Here is a 19,316-nt window from a genome sequence, read left to right as displayed (position 1 = left end):
ATGCAAATTATTGATTCAGATTATTTAAAGGTTAAGAAAAATATAATATCGTATATAGTAGCGGTTCAAAAGTAATATTTTTGAAGTCTATAGAACTTGGATATATGTGAAATATATTTGATATATATGCAATTGATGGAATCAATTATGATTTAAATTTATTGAAGTGAGATTTGGTGTATGTTAGGAAGATATGAATGATATTTGAAGTTTTATTATGGATTTATTGGTGATGCAATTGACTAGGTTGAAGTTTAGAGTTACTAAGAGTTCTATTGATATTGATCAATCATGGAGTTAATGGATATTAGAATTTGTGGTCTTCTGATGATTATGAGGAATCTTGATAATGTGAAATAATTTTGTGATCTTGGAGATTATTTGAGGAAGAAAATTTAGATTAGAGAGCGTGATTTCGAGGACGAAATTTTTTTAAGGTGGGGAGAATTGTCACGTCCAGGTCTAAATTTCTAGAATTTATACCTTGATAGTAATATATATTATAATTATTAGGTGTATGATTTTTATTTGGTGTTATAGAAAAAGTTTGAAGTTAATTTGAGGGTTTTATATATAAATTAAAACTTAGGATAATTTTTAAAAGATTATAAAAAGATGGAGGATCAAACTGATATTTACCAATATATATCTCAATTCTTCTACAGAATACGAGATGATCATCTTCAGTTTTCTTTTCTTTTTTTTCATTCCTTTTTAAATTCATCAATTTTCTCTGAACCGTTTCTCCACCGTTTCTTTGATTTACGGAGATTCGACCGTCCGAATCACTTGAAATTTAAAATACAGTATCTTTATGTATAGATCTAAGTCCTAGCCGAAGAGTTTTTTTAGTTTCGGCAGTGTTTGGAGGCAAATGGCTTAGACAGAGTTTAGAGGCGAATTGAACGGGTTTGTGGTCTTTAATTAGTAGCCAAGGTAAGTAACTATCACCTATATTTTGGAGTTTTATGTATATAGAGATATATATAATCAAAGAATTTTCAGAAATTGATATTTTAAGGCTATGCAGGAATTTTGTAAAATTGAGGTTTTTCACGATTTTTCTTTTTATTGTGAAATTATGGTTCAAATGAAGCTATTGACTATGCTTCTATATGCATTTCAGATTTTACTTGATTATGTTGATTTAAGGCTTAATTTGGTTGATTTACATATATACATATATGTTTTTGGTTTCAATATATATCTATATTGAACAAAATGAATTTGATGATTTCTTACGATTTGTGTTTGGATTGAGAAATCTGTTGCGGTTATTATTTTGGATTGAAGTCCAAATATGATTTTTATGATACAAAAAGGCTAATTGAAGCCAAATGATTTATGGTGATGAAATAGTTTGGAATTTGATTGTGAAAGGAAATTTGAGTACGTTATGATTTTATGATTTTATATCCATCGAGAGCTATCCGGATCGGTGGTTCCATATTTGAAGACCATGTTCAGTGAGGGACATGGCCTGTGTACACAGTTTGAAAGACCTATTGGGTATGGCAAAGAAGTGTCGGGTAAGACTATATGGGATAGGCAATGTTAAGAGACGTCTCGATTATATATGTGGTTATGGATTGATACTTAAGGGGAAAAACTCGAGGATGGATACAACGTTTTTAAGTTCATTTGGATTATGTTTTCCGTTATGATTGATTTTAATATAAGATTTTACGTTTGTTTGATTACGATTTGGTTTGATAAAACGTTTATTTGATTATAATATTTTATAAGGTTTTGAACTCAAGAATCGATACAAGATTATATATTTTTGGTTTTTGGTTCACTACTTTGACTATATTATGAACTTTGGTTTTGAGTATATTTTATAAGGTTTTGATTAAATCCCTTTCTAAAGGTATATATGTAGTTATGTTAAGTAAAGCTGATTTTTATAGCTGATAGTTTCTTACTGAGATTTTTGCCTCACCTTTTTAAATGTTTTAATGTTTTTAGGTGAGAAAGTAAAGGATATAGAGAAGGTTACCGCCCGATTAGGCGAGGTTTGGAAGTTGGCTACTTATTGTTAGAATTATGATTAGAACTTTGGTATTGCCATTGTAATGTAATGATATGTGGATAAATTGGAGACTCCTAAGTATTGAGTATTATCTTTCTATTTCACGCCCGATGCCGATTGAGGTCGTTTAGGGTCGGGTGTGACAGAGGAAGTCGGAACCCTCTCTCTACATGACTACAATATACGGTTAGAAAACCGCTGGGCGGACAAGAGGGTCGTTGATGAGCTTCGGCTAACTGGGTCTCGTAATTATTGATCCACGGGAAGCGGTTCGCTAGATCCGCCAGATCCGCGGCACTCATACGAGACGGAGTAGACTCCGCTCGAGGGTTCTTTTTCCTAGGTTGTCTAGAAGGAGAGGCCATGGTCCCCGGAGAACCCCTAGGTTCAACGGCCGGCGAAGTATCGAAAACAGAAGCAGAAAGAATTTGACTTCTGGATGAACGGGTCTGGTAGCGATTATGCGCCGAGTTACAAAACCCAGCTAAATCGGAGCTAACCATGTTCTCGGAGGAAGATGAATTTTCCGATGACGAAGTGGTCCAACTAAAACTAACTACGATTTCAGGGGGAGAAGCCAAATTAAAAAACTCAGAGGTTGATCTAGAGGATGACGACGAACTCCTAAACATTCAGCGAAAAGTTAAACAGAATAAGATGAACTTACATGTGGAATCGAAAGCTTGGAACGAAACTCTGAAATTCCCAGGAAAAGCTTCGAGCAGTAAAGAAGAAAGTGAAGACGAAATGGAGAAGAAAGAGAAAGCAAGGGAGGAAGAAGGACGTCTTCTCTTTCCTGGGACAGTGCGCCCATTACACGTGTCACTCCTCGATTGGCATCGAACAGAGTGCTCATTAATACAGATGTTCATGACGGTGCGCGGAAGCTCAAAAGCCCTAAAGGACTTTAAAGGAATTTTGGGGGGGCTTCTGATAACATAGAGATATTATCCCGAGGACCGAAAGGGATATTCACCTAGAGAAACGCCGCGTACCGGTCCCCAAAGAAGATCCGGCTGGCGGATCTCCTCGATCCAGCTTGAAGGGATCCGCTGGCGGACCTCCAAGGCGAATCTCCTCAATGCCTTGATTCGCCATTGTAACGGCTAGGCCGACTTGACCATGAAGGCCATTAATGAGCTATCAATTAGCTAACCGCCAGCTTAAAAGTAACCAGTAACCGCCATTAATATCACATTAATGGAGACTTTCTAGTTACTGTAGGTTACAACTCTCTAGCTATATATAGCCTACATCTCAGGCTATCAAGGTACACTTTTACTTATCCTTTGTCAATTCAGTTTGCTTTCTCGATCTACCTTACTGACTTTGGCATCGGAGCTTCCCCCCGTCGAACCCAACGACGCCCCCACAGGGACGGAAGTTGATCGGAATTTCTCCTCAAGTCATCAACGTGCATGGCCATAAACGCACGGGCTACTAGAACTACACTCTGAAAAGGTTATGGCATGATATACATCAGAGATAGAGTTCAAGACTACGAGTTACTCTAGTAAAATCTGAACTATACTCACTACGCAAAGGTTCAAATCGAAAGATACCTCTGTTTATGTCTGACCTTATGTAACTGCTCAGTAAAACGGTTTCAAAAATTCTAGTGGGGGATTGTTGGGCTTGACCCAATTAGAATTTATGAAATAAGCCCACCCATATGTCTTTAAGCTTTTTCAAGTGAAAAACATCCCATATTGCTTTCAAAGCACTTGATGGAGATGTTTATAAGGAAGATCCCCACATGCTTGGGGTATGCCCCAAGGGGTACCCACTTTTGTGAAAGGGTGAGGACCTACCACCTTGGTTGACCACCACACACACACGCGCGCCGTCCGTCCGACCGAACAGAACCGGGCCGGGTTGGATTGGTGTGGTGTGGACAATATAATTTTTTATTGAAAAAAATTAATTATTAATAATATTTTTATTGTTATTTTTATTAAATTCGGAAATCAATTTTTTATTTAATTATTTACATTCTGATTTAGTCTTTGTGAACGTTATTCATAACGTCCATTTTTTCTGAACGTGTCTTCTGTAAATGCTCAGTCTCATCCACCTTCCTGATTTTCCTCCTTCATCTTCTCCATGAAATCAGAGCTCAACAGCTCTTTTTTCCCTGTATAAATAGGTGAGACTAGCATACAGAAATTACACAATTGAATTTCTTCCTTTCTTTTTCGATTCCAAAAACTGAGCAAGTTACAGAGTGTATACAGAAACGATTTTTGTACGGAGCAATACAAAATCGTATTTAAGAGGGCTGTTTTATCCTGGAGGCGACCGGAGTTCATACTGTTTGCTAATTTTCGGCAGTTCCGCGAACGTCTTAAAGAAAGCGACATTGTCCGCGACTCTGCCCATTTGTTTTTTGTTCGGTCTGTTCCTGTTTTCTGAGTTCGAGTTACAACCAATTTTACATTAAACTTCTCAAAATTAAACTTTAGTTGGACTACAAAAGTAAAATTAAATTATTTTGAATAAACTTAGAAAAATTTACCACTTATCTTATATTAGATTTTGTAATTAAAAACAAATACAATGAGTTAATGACCCATCCTAAACCTTAATTTGTCAGAAATAGAGGGGCCCAAAACCATCTAGAGTAGGATAGTTCCAACGATTAGGGAGCCGAATTCATCCATGGTAGGAGTGGTTCTGGCAGTCGGGGGGCTGGATCCCTCCAAACCGTCCTTTGTCTCGCCCTTGTTTATTTCTAACGTTGACAGCAAAGAGTAAATTTACCTCTAATATTGACAAGTTTGGTCAATTTGACAATAATTTATCAAACTATCTTCTCAATAATGAATTGTATCGTATACACTTCACATATATGTTATTTTAACACTTATTAGTTACAGATCACAACTAAATGAAGAGATGATTTTTTTTCCAAAAATAATTTAAAAATTACATAATATTTTGTACGAGTTAGATAAAAGAAAACTAAATACTTCGTCGAAATTAAAATTATTAATCTCCCAATTCTATTATTAAGTCTAAAAAATGTGAATTTTTTTTTGAACCACCTATAGGTAACTGGTATAAAATATATGTGTTTTATAATAATTTATGAAATTGATCCAACTTGTCTATTTTAGGGATAAAATTACTCTTGAATGCCAATGTTAGGAGTAAAAATGCATTTAGAGGTAAAATTACTCGCCACTCTTAATGTTAGGGGTATTTTTACACTTTATCCCTACAAAGTAAAAGATTGGAATTCCAACATCTTCCTCCTCGCCAAGGTTGTAAAAAACGTTATCTACTAGTCTGACTGATAGGTTCCCCGAGGATTAACAGGGAATTAGTAGATGATTAATCAAATTTGTATTTTTATATTTTTTATTTGTTAATAAACAAAATATTATATAAATGCAACTAAAATATATTTTATACTACGTAAGAATCATAATATAAAATGATTTTAATATAGAAAACATGTATAATTGTGACATATATCCTTACAAATATACTAACAATAATATTTAAACAATAATATCATTGAAACAACTCAAACAAGCAAAATATAATGTGTATAAGTAATATAATTCACAAAAAATCATGAAATAATATCTTTAAAGTGTTAAATCATATTATAGAAATAAACATAGAACACAATTAAACAAAATAACTGAAAATAATAAACGCAGTTTATCCAGAACCATGAGACAATATTCAAAAGTGAATTATAATATTGAAAAAAGGCATTTTTAGTTTTCACTGTCGTCCAGGAAGCGTGTAGGCGGTCCAAGAGAACAATGAGTGTAATTCCATAAAAGTTGATTACCATATCATTTTTATCAGCTTTACAATATGAATTTTTTTACTGCGCACTTTTAAGTAGACCTGGCAATTATCGTGTTCGAGTCGTGTTCGTGTCGTGTCATTTCGGGTTCGTGTAAAAAATGAGTAAACCCAAACCCAACCCAAAAACTTTCGTGTCAAAGTCGTGTTAACCTGTTCGGGTTAGTGTCGATTTCGTGTCGTGTTTTCGGGTTACTTGTAATTTTGTTATGCGTATATATTAATAATAACTCTTAAAAATATAAGAAGATATGGTACTGTTTTTAAACATTTTATATCATTTTTAGATTAGTATGTTAACAATAATTATCGAAAAGTTCGATAATATCATGTTAGAGGGTCATGTAATGTGTTTATAACAATTTAGGAAACATGGACCCGATCTGTCATTCCAAATATTTTGAACTTTACTTCAAATTCATAATTTGAAAAATTAAAACCTAATAAGTTAAGATAGGATTTTTTTATACTCTTTATATTTATACTTTAATAAATAAGAAAAGTCATGTCTATTTTTAACCTAGTTTATCATAATTTTTAATTTTTTTAATTAAATTTCGGGTCAGTTTCGTGTTTTTCGGGTTGACACGAAAATGACACGAAAATTAACGTGTCATTTCGTGTCGTGTCAACTTTCGTGTCGTGTCATAAAACCCTAAACACTAACACTAAAAAAGCATGTCGTGTTCGTGTCGTGTCATCGGATCGTGTGTCGCTTTGCCGGATCTACTTTTAAGTTCCATTATATATGGAACCCCATATAACGTCTCTTACAATGGAAGGTTATTTACTATTAGAGTGGTTATTAGTCATTTATGTTAGATATGACAAAGTGCACTACTTGATTTTGAAGTGCATGGATGATAAAGAAAGTAACAATAAAGTTGAGGGACCATGAATATAATTTATCCTATTAACAACCAGAGGCGGATCCAGCCTAGAGCCCGTGGGGGTTGTCGAAGCCCCCTCGGCCATCGGCTCCGCCCTTGAGTACCGTTATTTTTGTCCCGTGTAGCCCCCCTAAATATTAGTATATATTTAACCTATGTAGTATTATCTTAAAAGTTTAAAGTAGTTGAGTTAGTTAAGAATCTTGTTTTAAGGTGAGAGGTCATGGGTTCAAATCACACCAAACTCATTTTTTTGTTTTATATGAAATTATTTTTATTATATCTCTTTTTTTAAGAATTTATTATCTCTTTTCTATAAAACAAATCAATTTTCTATATATAAAAAAAATCAATTTCTTACTTTTGAGATTCAATTAACTTAATTTCTAAATTAAATTTTATGAAAATTTAAAAAAATTATAGCTAAAAATAAAAAAATGTGAAAATATTATAATTTTTAGCTAACATACAAAAACCATAAAGTTTAAGTGTGCTAGAAGAAGGTTAAAAATATTTGTCCAGTCCTAACAGGCTGGACTTCGAAAAATTAAAAATCGGACTAAAATTAGCCTCCGGATGTCGATTCCTGGATCAGCCACTATTAACAACTATATCTTTATTTATTTTAAGATTTCTTTTTATTTTTCATATGGTTTTAATAACAATCACTTTAACTATAAACTGCCACACAATATAATATGAGAACCTTAATCATAATGCTATTCCTTTCTCTTTCTCTTTCTCTTTCCCTCACAAAGTTATTCCTATTTCAATTCTTTTTAATATTTTTTTTTTTGGAAAAGTAGAAAATAAACCTTGTAATTTAATGGATTTGTATAGAAATTTCAATTGGTTTAAAAGTTTATAAAAAAAAATTATGCTTTGTAAAATTTCCAATTAAAAAATACACGAGTCAATTTTTCAATATAATACTTGTAATTTAGTTAATTGTAAAGTTACAATCGTACTTTGAATAATTTGCGAAGTTAGTTTTTTAATTATTCCAAATTACTCATTTTAGAGTAAATGATCGCGATAATAATTTTGACATAATAACTAGATTTGTAACTTACCCAAAATACAGAATTTATGTTTGCAAATTTTTAAACCGCGAAAACTATCTCTGTAAATCGGCCAAATCATCGGATTTATTTTTTTTTGTTTGGTACTTTTCCTATTTTTTTCAATATATTTTAGTCCATTAAATTATTTATGAAGTAAGTGTATATTACTGTATACTACATCAATAGTGTTTTTTACTATTATATTTGTTTATTTACTATTATATTCCTTAAGATAAGGGTAAAATGCATCATTGGCCACTGTCGGAGATTAATATAAGATATATGATTGGGCCTTAACTATCAGCTCGAGCTTTTAGTTCAATCGGTTCATTGACATGGTATCAGAGCCTCTAGGACCAAACGGTCGAGGGTTCGAGTCCCGGCAACCTCATTAATTTGTGGAATTAATAAAACACATGGCGGGATGAGCCTGTGTTGTGCACGCTGCAAGCCCAATGAGCATTTGAGTTTTATCTCAATTAGGTCATTCTGACGATTTCAGTGATTAAAAAACATTGGAATGATGACATAGATGACACGCCAGTATAATACAACTCAGATTTCTAACCGAAATGACACATGACATCCACATATACGTCATTTGGCTATCACATGTCGATTTTTTTATGAAAAAAAACAAAATTTAGTTTTTTCATAAAAATAATCGACACGTGACTGTCACATTTTGTTTCCGTCAGAGATTTGAGTTAACTAATGTTGACGTGTCACCCATGTCATTATTTCAATGCGTTTTAACTACTAAAATCAGTGAAGTAAAAATTGAGTGATTTTATTAAGAAAAATGGACGTGAATGACCTCTTCAAGAAAACTATATAAATGTTAAACCATTAAGATAATGGTTGTTGCATTCCATTCCATGTGCCTGTTATACCAAGGAATAGACAACCCTTTATAGACCCAAGGAATTCATATTCTCGATAATGAAAAATAAAGATTTAGGTCAAAAGTTACTTTTGAGTTGACTGTTTGCACTCCTATAAATCTAATTACTTTTTTAATTCAGTTTCAGTTACCTGTTAAGATTCTTCCAAGTTTTTCCTATTTTTTACTTTTTCCATATTATTAAATTTATTTATTTATTTATTATAATAAACATCCATATTTCTCTATATTATAATAAAATAACTAAATGAAAATTAAAAATAGTAACTTTCATCAATGGTAATAAAAAGATTATAATAATATTAAAAGTATTTTGTAAAAATAATAAGATTAATTTTATCAAAATCAAATAAACATAAATAGTTTTTCGGAAAGCTCAAAATAAAAAACTATTATTTCTATCACAGTTGCTAAGCTGTTATTTTATAAAGCTAACAAAACACTAAATTTTACATAGTTTGGAGTAAAACGTTAAAAATAATACCGAAAAGCTGAAAAAAGGTCATTGATTCATATTGATATTCGACTAATATATACGAGTACACGTGGATCCACCCGTAAAAAAAGGACACATATCTTGCTCCTTATTTCTCATCGGAATAAGCGGAACAACATGTGCTTTGAACTTAACCGCATTTGACTTACTCATTAAAACATTGACATGTCATCTACTAAAATCTATGACATTGCCTAAATTAATTATAAATACGAGATACAATATTCAAAATGTATTTGTTGATTCATTCTTTAAGCTCATATATTTCTCAGTATTATTCTTCACTAACTTAGACATCGGAGAAGAGCAACCGATTCTCAACCCCTTCTCTAACCACTTTTCTATCTTATCCGAGTCAATTATTGTGTCAATCAAGGTTAATTTAGGAAATCAACACATCACAATATTACATAATTTAGAGTTAATACACATATGTCCTTATATTTGTTCATTCTGTCACATATATTCCTATATCAAATAAACAATTAAATATATCTTCATATTTTTTAAATGGCACAAAAAATGCGCTAATCTAATAGACTGGTGATATGACATTAACAACATCACACCTTAGCTTCCATATCACTTCCACCTCACCTATATCAAATAAACAGTGAACTGTACTCTTGTAATTGTTAGGGATGACAACAGGTAGAATACCCATGTGTATTGTCAATCCCAAACCCTTACCTGTTTATTTTGTTTATTATCGGGTATACTGTACGAATCTCATTCTTGTCCCATTTAAATCGCGGGTACCTATGGATACCCTTACCTGTTAAAAAATAGATAAAACAAAAATATTACAAATTTAACAAAAAAAAAAAAAAAAAAAAAAACCATCCATAAATAGTGATCTACAAATTTAACAAAAATAAAGATACACTATAAAAATAAATAGGCAAATATATGACGGTACTGGATAATGGGTATCCGAGGGTATTACCATACCTGTCACGGGTAATTTTATTGATCTCTTACTCATCCTATACTCTTTTATACATGGTATGGGTAATTCCATTCGAGCCGGATACCCGCGGGTATAGTACCTGTTGCCATCTCTAGTAATTATTAACGATATACAAATATATTGTTAATGATGTGATGAATAGACTAACAGAATTGTGCCAAATAAGCAATGTTATCAGGCTCGGACCGGAACGGCCGGTCCGACCGGTCGAACCGGAAACTGGCGAGGAAGCCGGTCCGAGCCTAGTCGGTTATTTCAATGGTGAAATAACCGGAGTGACCCGGAGTTGGACCGGGACCCGATGGTCAGTCCAGGTCTGTAGTAATAAAAAAATTAGGCGGGTTGGAATTTTCGGTTTGGTTAAAGGCGGGATAAGCTATTTTGGAATTTTAGTAATTGGTTAAAGGCTTGTAAAGCCAATTTACTTATAAACTAGTTAAGTTTCTCATTTCTTTCCTATGTGGGATGTAAATGTTTAATTTCATTTTATCTTCTTCCAAACCATTTCAAGTGGTTCACTTTGAGCATTAATTTCTCATTCATAATTTGTCCGTTTTGAGTTTATAATATATTTTTAAAAAGATCTTATGGTATAGAATAGGTTGATATATTTCAATTTATTCTGAATTGAATTTATTCGTTATATATTTAAAACTCAAATTAACAAAAAATAACAACCCAAAAGTTGTTTATAATTTATTTGGATATATATAATGTATAAAAATAATTTTAAATTAATTATATATATTTAATGTATATAAATATTATTTATTTATTTATTACGTCATCCGGTTCGATCAATCCGAGTCATCCAGTCCGACCAAGTGACCCGTGCCCTAATCATCAATCCGGTCTGATGTCCGGTCCGGTTCTAATAACATTGCAAATAAACTATCTCTTTAAATAAAGATATATTTTTTAACCATTATAAATACATATTTGACTGTATTTGAGTGTTTATTTAATATAGTGGCGGATATATATACTAACCCAATAATTTAAAAAGAATAGACAACCCTTTATACACCCAAGGAATTCATTCTCGATAATGAAAAACTTAGGTCAAAAGTTACTTTCAGTTGACTGTTTGCACTCCTATAAATCTTACTACTTTTTAAATTCAGTTTCTGTTACCTGTTAAGATTCTTCCAAGTTTTTCCCTATTTTCTATTATTTTTGCCTTATTATTTATTTATTATTATAAACATCCATATTTCCCTATATATACACACAAGTTAAGACCTTCACTTCCTTATCACATTCTCTCCTCTACCACCACCTCCCTTTCCAGCATTTAAGGTTAATTTCTACTTCACTTATATTTTTATTTATATGATTAGCTAAATATTTAATTTAATTTAATTTCTCATGTTATAGCAGAATGGAAATGGGGTTGCTTGGATTCAGCATAATAGCATTTTTGTCAATTTTAAGAAGAGTTGAAGGTTATGGAAATGGGTGGATTAATGCTCATGCTACCTTCTATGGAGGTGGTGATGCTTCAGGAACTATGGGTAACTACTTCTTTTCTATTTCTGGTCTAATAGATCTTTACCCTTTTATCCTTCTTTACTTAACTTAATTAATGGGTAATTTACCATGGCCACAGAACTTTATCCATTCTAACATTGTGACCACTTAATTTCAATTTTTAGTAGTATAGCTACTGAACTTTACATTTTTTAACACCGGTGGCCACTAAACGCCTCAAAACGACCGTCGACAGTCTCAAAATGAAATATTCGAAGAGTTAATCATATTCTAAGGAACTTTAATTCTTGAAAATTTTCGTTTTGAGGTCATTTAGGTGTTGTTTGGTTAGGAGAGAGAGTGAATTTTTAGAGAGAGAAAGCTTAAAAAATGTGATTTAAAATAAAAAATTTGGTTTCATGGTAAATGTGGTCCTGAACAATTTTAATTCTTGAATATTTTCATTTTGAGGTCGTTAACGGTTGAGGAGTTAGTTAAATTTGAGTGGCCATCGGTGTTAAAAAGTGTAAAGTTCAATGGTCATACCGTTAAGAATTAAAGTTCAGTGGCCATACTGTTAAAATGGGCAAAGTTTAATGGCTATAGGTGTAATTTAACCCATTGCAACTGTTCTTAACATAATCTATATTGGTCCTCAAAATTTGCTTAAAGTGAACATATTTCAGTTTTTCCAAAATCATTTCTTACTCCACGGGATTTTAAGGGATTAATAGGTTAGTTTAATAAAAAATAAAGGGAGTAAATGAGACATTTTAAAAATACACGGTGATAGTTGACTTTTTTTTTTTAATACGTATAAAGGGTTAAATATGTATTATTTTTTTTTTTATTATTCAAGATGTATTATCTTTTTACTTCATACATTATTAGCCCTTTGTCCCCTTATATTTTGCAAAATCCTATTTACCATCTTTATTAGCATCCTAAATTTGCTAAATTTGCTTAAATTTTATACATTTCAACTTGTTCAAAACATTTTCCTGCTCTGATATGTGGATTTTAGAAATCAATATGTCACAAGTTAAAAAAAAAAAAAAATCAATATGTCACTTTAAATAAGTTTAGAAATAATACGATGTTAAAAAGAAAAAACAATTGACTTTTTAGATAAATACTTCAAGCTTTGTTACATTTAGACTCTCTTTTTGTTACATTTTTTTTGAGGTCCTAATCATTTCATTTTTTTAATTGACCTCTAATTTTTTTTCTCAATATATTAAATCTCATATCTTTTTGTTTTTTTATCACATTAAACCATAATGATCATAAAAGTCATGTGCATTACATTTTAAACAGTTAAAAAGCAAGTTTGTATATAGGGTAAATAATTTATTAATCTTTTATTTTTCTTATTTAACATACAGTTTAGTCCTCCTATTTTAAAACACACATTATAAAGTCTTTAACTTTGCTAATATTAACCATTTGGTCCTTTTATCTAGTTTTTTTAGACTTGTAACCGTTATATTTAGCATAAACAGACATATATAAAATAATAGAGTAACATGGTCACGTACTGTTGCTGTCCTAAAAACTAAGACATGTTTGGTTAAAAATCTAAAAAAAGAAGACAAAAGGACCACATAGTTAATATTGGTAAAAGATATGGACCTTAAAATGTGTTTTTCAAAATAGGAGGAATAACCAGTGTGTTAGGTAAAAGTTAGAGGACTAGTAAATTATTTACCTTTGTATATATAATGTAGCATGGAGAAACAATAATAAAAATCTTATTTTAAACCGTAAAAAAATACAAATTTCGAAAAGTTTAATATATAAATGGGGTTATCGTTTGAACCCTCGATCGCTTAGTCTAAAACACTTTAATTGCACTTAAAATGTAGCTTTTTATTAGTATCTCACTGTCTTATCTTAATTTCTAATATCACTAAATTTTAATTAACGTCTAAAAAACGACCTCAAAATATAGAAATGTTAAAAAATTAAAGTTATTAAGAACGACATTTACCATGAAACCCTAGTTTTTATTTTCCAAAATCACTATTTCTAAACCTTTCTCACTCTAAAAATTCATTTTCTCTTCTTCTTTCAGGTGGAGCTTGTGGATATGGGAATCTATACAGTGAAGGATATGGAACAAACACAGCAGCATTAAGCACAGCTTTATTTAACAATGGAAAAAGTTGTGGAGCATGTTATGAAATTAAATGTGTAAATGATAAAAGATGGTGTTTAAGAGGTTCAATTATTATTACTGCAACTAATTTCTGCCCACCAAACCTTGCTCTTCCAAATAACAATGGTGGTTGGTGTAATCCTCCTCTTCATCACTTTGATCTTTCTCAGCCTGTTTATCAGAAAATTGCTCAGTATAAAGCTGGAATTGTTCCTGTCCAATACAGAAGGTAATTGTTTATTTGATTTTTACTTTAATCATTTAGGTAATTGTGTGATTTTGATTACGGGTGAGTAAAACCGAACCGAAAATCGAAAGTTGAAACGATTTATAGTTCAAATCGGTTTGTGTTTTTCTTGGAGTTAGGTTCGGGTTTTTTCTGTTTAAAATAACTAAGTTGAAATGAACCAAATTCATAATTTAATTAATTAATTAATTTATACTTCAATCATTTTAAATGGGTGGTTTTGAGTACGGGTGAGTAAAACCGAACCAAAAATTGAAAGTTGAAACTATTTATAGGTCGAATGGGTTTATGTTTTTTTGGAGTTCGGTTCGGCTTTTTTTCGGTTAATTCAAAATTAAACAAAAACTGAAACGAACTCAATTCATTGTTTTTTTTTTTTTTTTGAGTGAACAATTCATTGTTTTTATATAGCAATTTTAATTTATTAAAACAACCAATTGCTAATTAATTATTTATCTAGACATAGGGGAAATTAAAAAAAAAAAAGTCAAATAGGTATTTGTTGATTTTTTTTTCCAAACGAAGAGTGAGGTTTTTTGTGCGACTAGGAGATAACTATGGTTCTTCGCTATGATTAAAATTAAAACGGCCGTTGCCGACTTCAAAATTGAAAAATTCGAAGACTTAATGATATTCTAAGTAATTTTAATTTAATAATTTGAGGCCATTTAAGTGTTATTTGGTAAAAGGAGATAGAAAATGAATGTTTAGAGAGAAAAAATTCCGAAAATTATAATTTTGGACAATAAAAAATTTGGTTTCCACGATTTTAATTCTTAAAATTTTCATTTTGAGGTCGTTAACAATCATTTTTATTTTGGACAAAAGACTCTCGTTGTTAACAAAACGAAAACCTCAATCATCATTCGGACAAAAACAATTTCACACATACCTCTTTGACAAAACATGAAAATACAGAAGATTTTTTTGGACTTTACCTTGTTAAAATTGTGTGACAAAATTTTACGATAAATTTTTTAAAAATATTTATTCGGTGTCAAGTTTTGTAATGGGAGAGAGTGAAGCTTTGTAATGGAGAAAGAGTTGGGAAAGTGTCTAGACAATCAAATAGTAGTGGTGAATGAGATATTGGAACGTACTAAACACTACAGGGGAAGTGACTATTCTCCGCGTGTCTTATCACTAGGATTGGCCTAGGTTCTTCTCATCTTTAGTAGCGGCACCCCTACGACTATTGATGGGGCACTGTGGGTGTACTATTAAGGTCTTTAGATTATTAAAATCATTCGTGCGTTATTCATATCTCATGCCTCTTCTGTGTTGCTGTTGCTTACTGATATGTGTGATTGGTGAGGATTGTCTGCATGCTATTAATGTAAATGTTTGCCCCCTATTTTTTCCGGTTTATAACTTGTCCCTAATCCATATATCTTTCTCAAACCAAACGTTTTTAGTTCGATTTGGATTCAACCAAAATGTAATCCGATCTAATCCAATTTCAAAAAACCCTTTACTCTGTTCAATTTTATCAACCGAACCGTTCCATGCGCACCCCTAAAACATTTACATTTTATTATGCAGGGTTAATTGCAGGAAATCAGGAGGAATAAGGTTCACAATAAACGGACATTCATACTTCAATCTAGTCCTAATTACAAATGTTGGAGGAGCTGGTGATGTAATTAGTGTCTCTATTAGGGGCACTAAGAACCCTAATTGGCAACAAATGTCCAGAAATTGGGGGCAAAATTGGCAAAGCAGTGCCTATTTAAATGGACAACCCCTCTCTTTTAAGGTCACTACTAGTGATGGCCGTACAGTTATTTCCAACAATGTTGCCCCTTCTAATTGGGCTTTTGGTCAAACTTATACCGGTAAACAGTTCTGATATCTCGTTTGCCATCTGAACTTATTTAAAAAATTTGATTAGTTGATTTTTGAACTTTTAAAGTGTTTCGATAGTTTTATCAATTTGCTGATAGTTGCGTTATGCGGACCCTGATGACCATATGAATTTGGTCATTCACTGTTAGATCTAGACTGATTAAAATTCTAGCGTTGGGATTGAAAGCATCCTAAGACGTATATTTAATCAGCCTAGATCTAACGGTGAATGGTCAAATTCATGTGGTCAATCACGGTCCATATGAACACAACATCATTTAATATCGATTGCAGAAAAAAAGTTAGATTGCATCGGAAAGTGTGTTGTATACGTCTTGAAAAAGTAAAACGACCAATATCGGGGTATATGAGGTTCTAATAGTATCAGGGAGAACATGTTTTACAGTTAAGTAAAAACTTCATTTTTAATATGTGTAGGGTATAATTTATTAGTCTCTATATTTTTACCTAACACACTGTTTAGTCCTTGTATTTTAATAATACATTATTTAGTCTTTAACTTTTGTTTATTCAGCAGTTTAGTCTCTTATAGAGAGACTAAACTGTTTAATAAATACGATAAATACGATAAATAAACAATGTGTCAGGTAAAAATATAGGGACTAATAAATTATTTACCTTAAAACATATTCAAAAGGAAGTTAAATTGCTAAACTGTTAAACATGTCATCATCTCTGATATTAGAACCTTATAATACCCCGACCTTGGTTGTTTTACTTTTCCAAGACGTGTACAACACACATTCTGCTTGCAACTTATTTTTTTTGGCAACCGAGTGATTAATTGACTACGGTTTAAGCAAATTGAGGGGGTTACTGGAACACTTTAAAAGTTCAGAGGCCAATCAAACTTTTTTGGATAAATTCAGGGGCAGATGATATATTAAGCCAAAAAAAGGTAACCAATAATTATTATCTTCCTTAATCCATGATTAACAAAAGTTATTACTTCCTAGTCCTTTATATAATATGGACAAGGCAAAGTAATTAGTGCATATGGTGTTTTAGTCTCATATGTATCTTAATTGTGACCCAAAACATAGTTTTTGTTTTTTTTTTTAATTTGAAGGGTGTTTTTTCTTTTTAGTGTTTTTACCCTCTTTTTGAAGTTGTGTAATTTTTGGCTGAGGTGAAAAATGGTATTTCACCCGCCTGGATATTTGTAAGAGAGTGGGAATTAATTAAAGAGATGTCAAATATATTTGCAAGCTTTTTTTCTTTTGCAATATGACATTTGAGTGAAGTATTTAATGTAATTTTGAGTTTGTAATATTATGTGTTATTTTCATAATAATTAAATAAAGACCAAGTATTTTTTTTTCTTTTGTGTTTAGTTAATTTCATTTTTGGTTAGTTCCTTGTAGCTAAATTCATAATAAGTCATTGGAAATTAAATAATAATTGTAAGAATGTCTCCTTATTGTGGAGTTTTTCCTCGATAAGAAAATTTCTTATGTTCTTCTTGTTCTCGTTCGATGATGGATTCCATGAGTTTTTTCTAGGCTAGTCAGACGTCGTGAGTACTCTAAGTTGGAACTGTTGGGACATGGGTAATTTTTAGATAGTTCCGATGTTAGTGGATCTTGTTAGTTCTTATCTTGAAAGTCTTATCCCTCCTCCCAATGAGATCTTTACGGTTTCTGATCTTTTTGATGGCTCGGGTCTCTCGTGGGATTATTTGAAGTTACAAAGCTTTTTTTTTTCAACGGGATGCTGATTTTATACGTCAATTTTTTTTTTTTGAGTAGAGGTGCCTCTACTGATAGTTGGTACGAGCTTGGTGACAAGAGATGACGATTTACGGTGAAGGAATGATACAAAATGTTCTCTATCCAACCTCATAATCAACAAGCTGATAATTCAAGTTTCTTGAGAAAAATGTGGAAATTAATTGTTCCTCCTAGACTTAAAGATTTTATTTGGCGCTCTATCTCTTCTTGACTTCCAACTAGAACATCTCTTAAAGTCTGACACGTTTTCAGTCTCAAAGGTTTGCCCTTTATGTGGTCTCTTTGATTAATATGCTTATCATATTCTTGTTGAGTGTACAATTGCTATGCCTATTTTCATATTATACGTGAGTTTGGTGTTAAACCAAATCTAACAAATATGAATAGATTGTCAAACTTCCGTAGGGTTGTGTTAATTTTTTTGGTCAAATACATGAATATCATTAAGTACAAAATTACAACTAAGTCATATCACCAAACTTAATTCTTAATATGTCATTATTCTCTATATATTATGATTTTACACCATAATTTAAAAATTCTATACTCCAATTCATAAATCATAAACTCTAGAAAAGATATTCTAGACTTCTAATTTATAAATTCTAATCCTTAAAATATATTAAAAGTAATCATTTTAATAGTTTGATATAATCCAAAATTATAACTTGACATAGTTGTAAATAGTTTCTAAAAGATGAATTTCTGTGTAATTTTCCCTTTTTTTTTTCAATAGATGACAAAAGTTATAGACATATATTAAATTTTCTATGAGTTCAATGAGTAAAACTAAATGATAATATTGACATTTTGATTAAAAGAAAAAATTAAAATTACATAATAATAATGATGGAAAAAATAATAAAAGTAGATGATAATATTTTCTCAAAAAAATAGATAATAATATTGACATTTTGATTTAAGGAAAAAAATTAAAAAATGATGAAAAAAGATAATAAAATTAGATAATACTACTACTACTACTTTGATTTAAGGAAAAATATTTAAGAAAAAAATAAAATTAGATAAAGTAATGAAGGAAAAGATAAAAAAGATAATAAAATTGATACTTTAATTTTAGGAAAAAAATAAAATTACATAAAAATAATTGTGATATTGACACTTTAATTTAAGTACCAACATTATTATAATAATATTGGATAAAAATAATAATGATGAAAAATTATTTTCCAACCGATGACAAAAGTTATAGACATATATTAAATTTTCTATGAGTTCAATGAGCAAAACTAGATGATAATATTGATATTTTGATTAAAAGAAAAAATTAAAATTACATAATAATAATGATGGGAAAAATAATAAAAGTAGATGATAGTATTTTCTCAAAAAAAAAAAATAATAATAATATTAACATTTTGATTTAAGGAAAAAAAATAAAAAAATGATGAAAAAAGATAATAAAATTAGATAATAATAATAATAATACTTTGATTTAAGGAAAAATATTTAAGAAAAAAAAAATAAAATTAGATAAAAGTAATGAAGGAAAAAGTAAAAAAAAATTAGATAATAATACTGATACTTTAATTTTAAGAAAAAATAAAATTGCATAAAAATAATTATGATATTGACACTTTAATTTAAGTAACACATTATTATAATAATATTGGATAAAAATAATGATGATGCAAAATTAAGGATCT

General features: G+C 30.8%; 1 protein-coding gene across 1 annotated transcript; it reads left to right on the top strand.

Moving 5' to 3' along the window:
• Window positions 1-11,559: 11,559 nt before the first annotated feature.
• On the top strand, window positions 11,560-15,902 carry LOC136232968 (expansin-A15-like). Its single transcript, XM_066022460.1, has 3 exons — window positions 11,560-11,692; window positions 13,723-14,035; window positions 15,596-15,902. Exons 1-3 carry the CDS (start codon window positions 11,560-11,562, stop codon window positions 15,900-15,902), a joined length of 753 nt encoding a protein of 250 aa, XP_065878532.1.
• Window positions 15,903-19,316: the final 3,414 nt, after the last annotated feature.

The sequence above is a fragment of the Euphorbia lathyris genome, chromosome 6, assembly GCF_963576675.1.
Source record: "Euphorbia lathyris chromosome 6, ddEupLath1.1, whole genome shotgun sequence".
NCBI lineage: Eukaryota > Viridiplantae > Streptophyta > Magnoliopsida > Malpighiales > Euphorbiaceae > Euphorbia > Euphorbia lathyris.
The sequence above is the reverse complement of the archived record's forward strand: the minus strand, read 5'-3'. Positions and strand labels throughout refer to the sequence as shown.

Bases quoted from the DNA above. Each gene is read 5' to 3' on its own strand.
- LOC136232968 (XM_066022460.1), top strand. From the start codon at position 11,560: ATGGAAATGGGGTTGCTTGGATTCAGCATAATAGCATTTTTGTCAATT. The intron at 11,693-13,722 runs GTAACTACTTCT...TTCTTCTTTCAG, and splicing joins TGATGCTTCAGGAACTATGG to GTGGAGCTTGTGGATATGGG. The intron at 14,036-15,595 runs GTAATTGTTTAT...TTTATTATGCAG, and splicing joins GTTCCTGTCCAATACAGAAG to GGTTAATTGCAGGAAATCAG.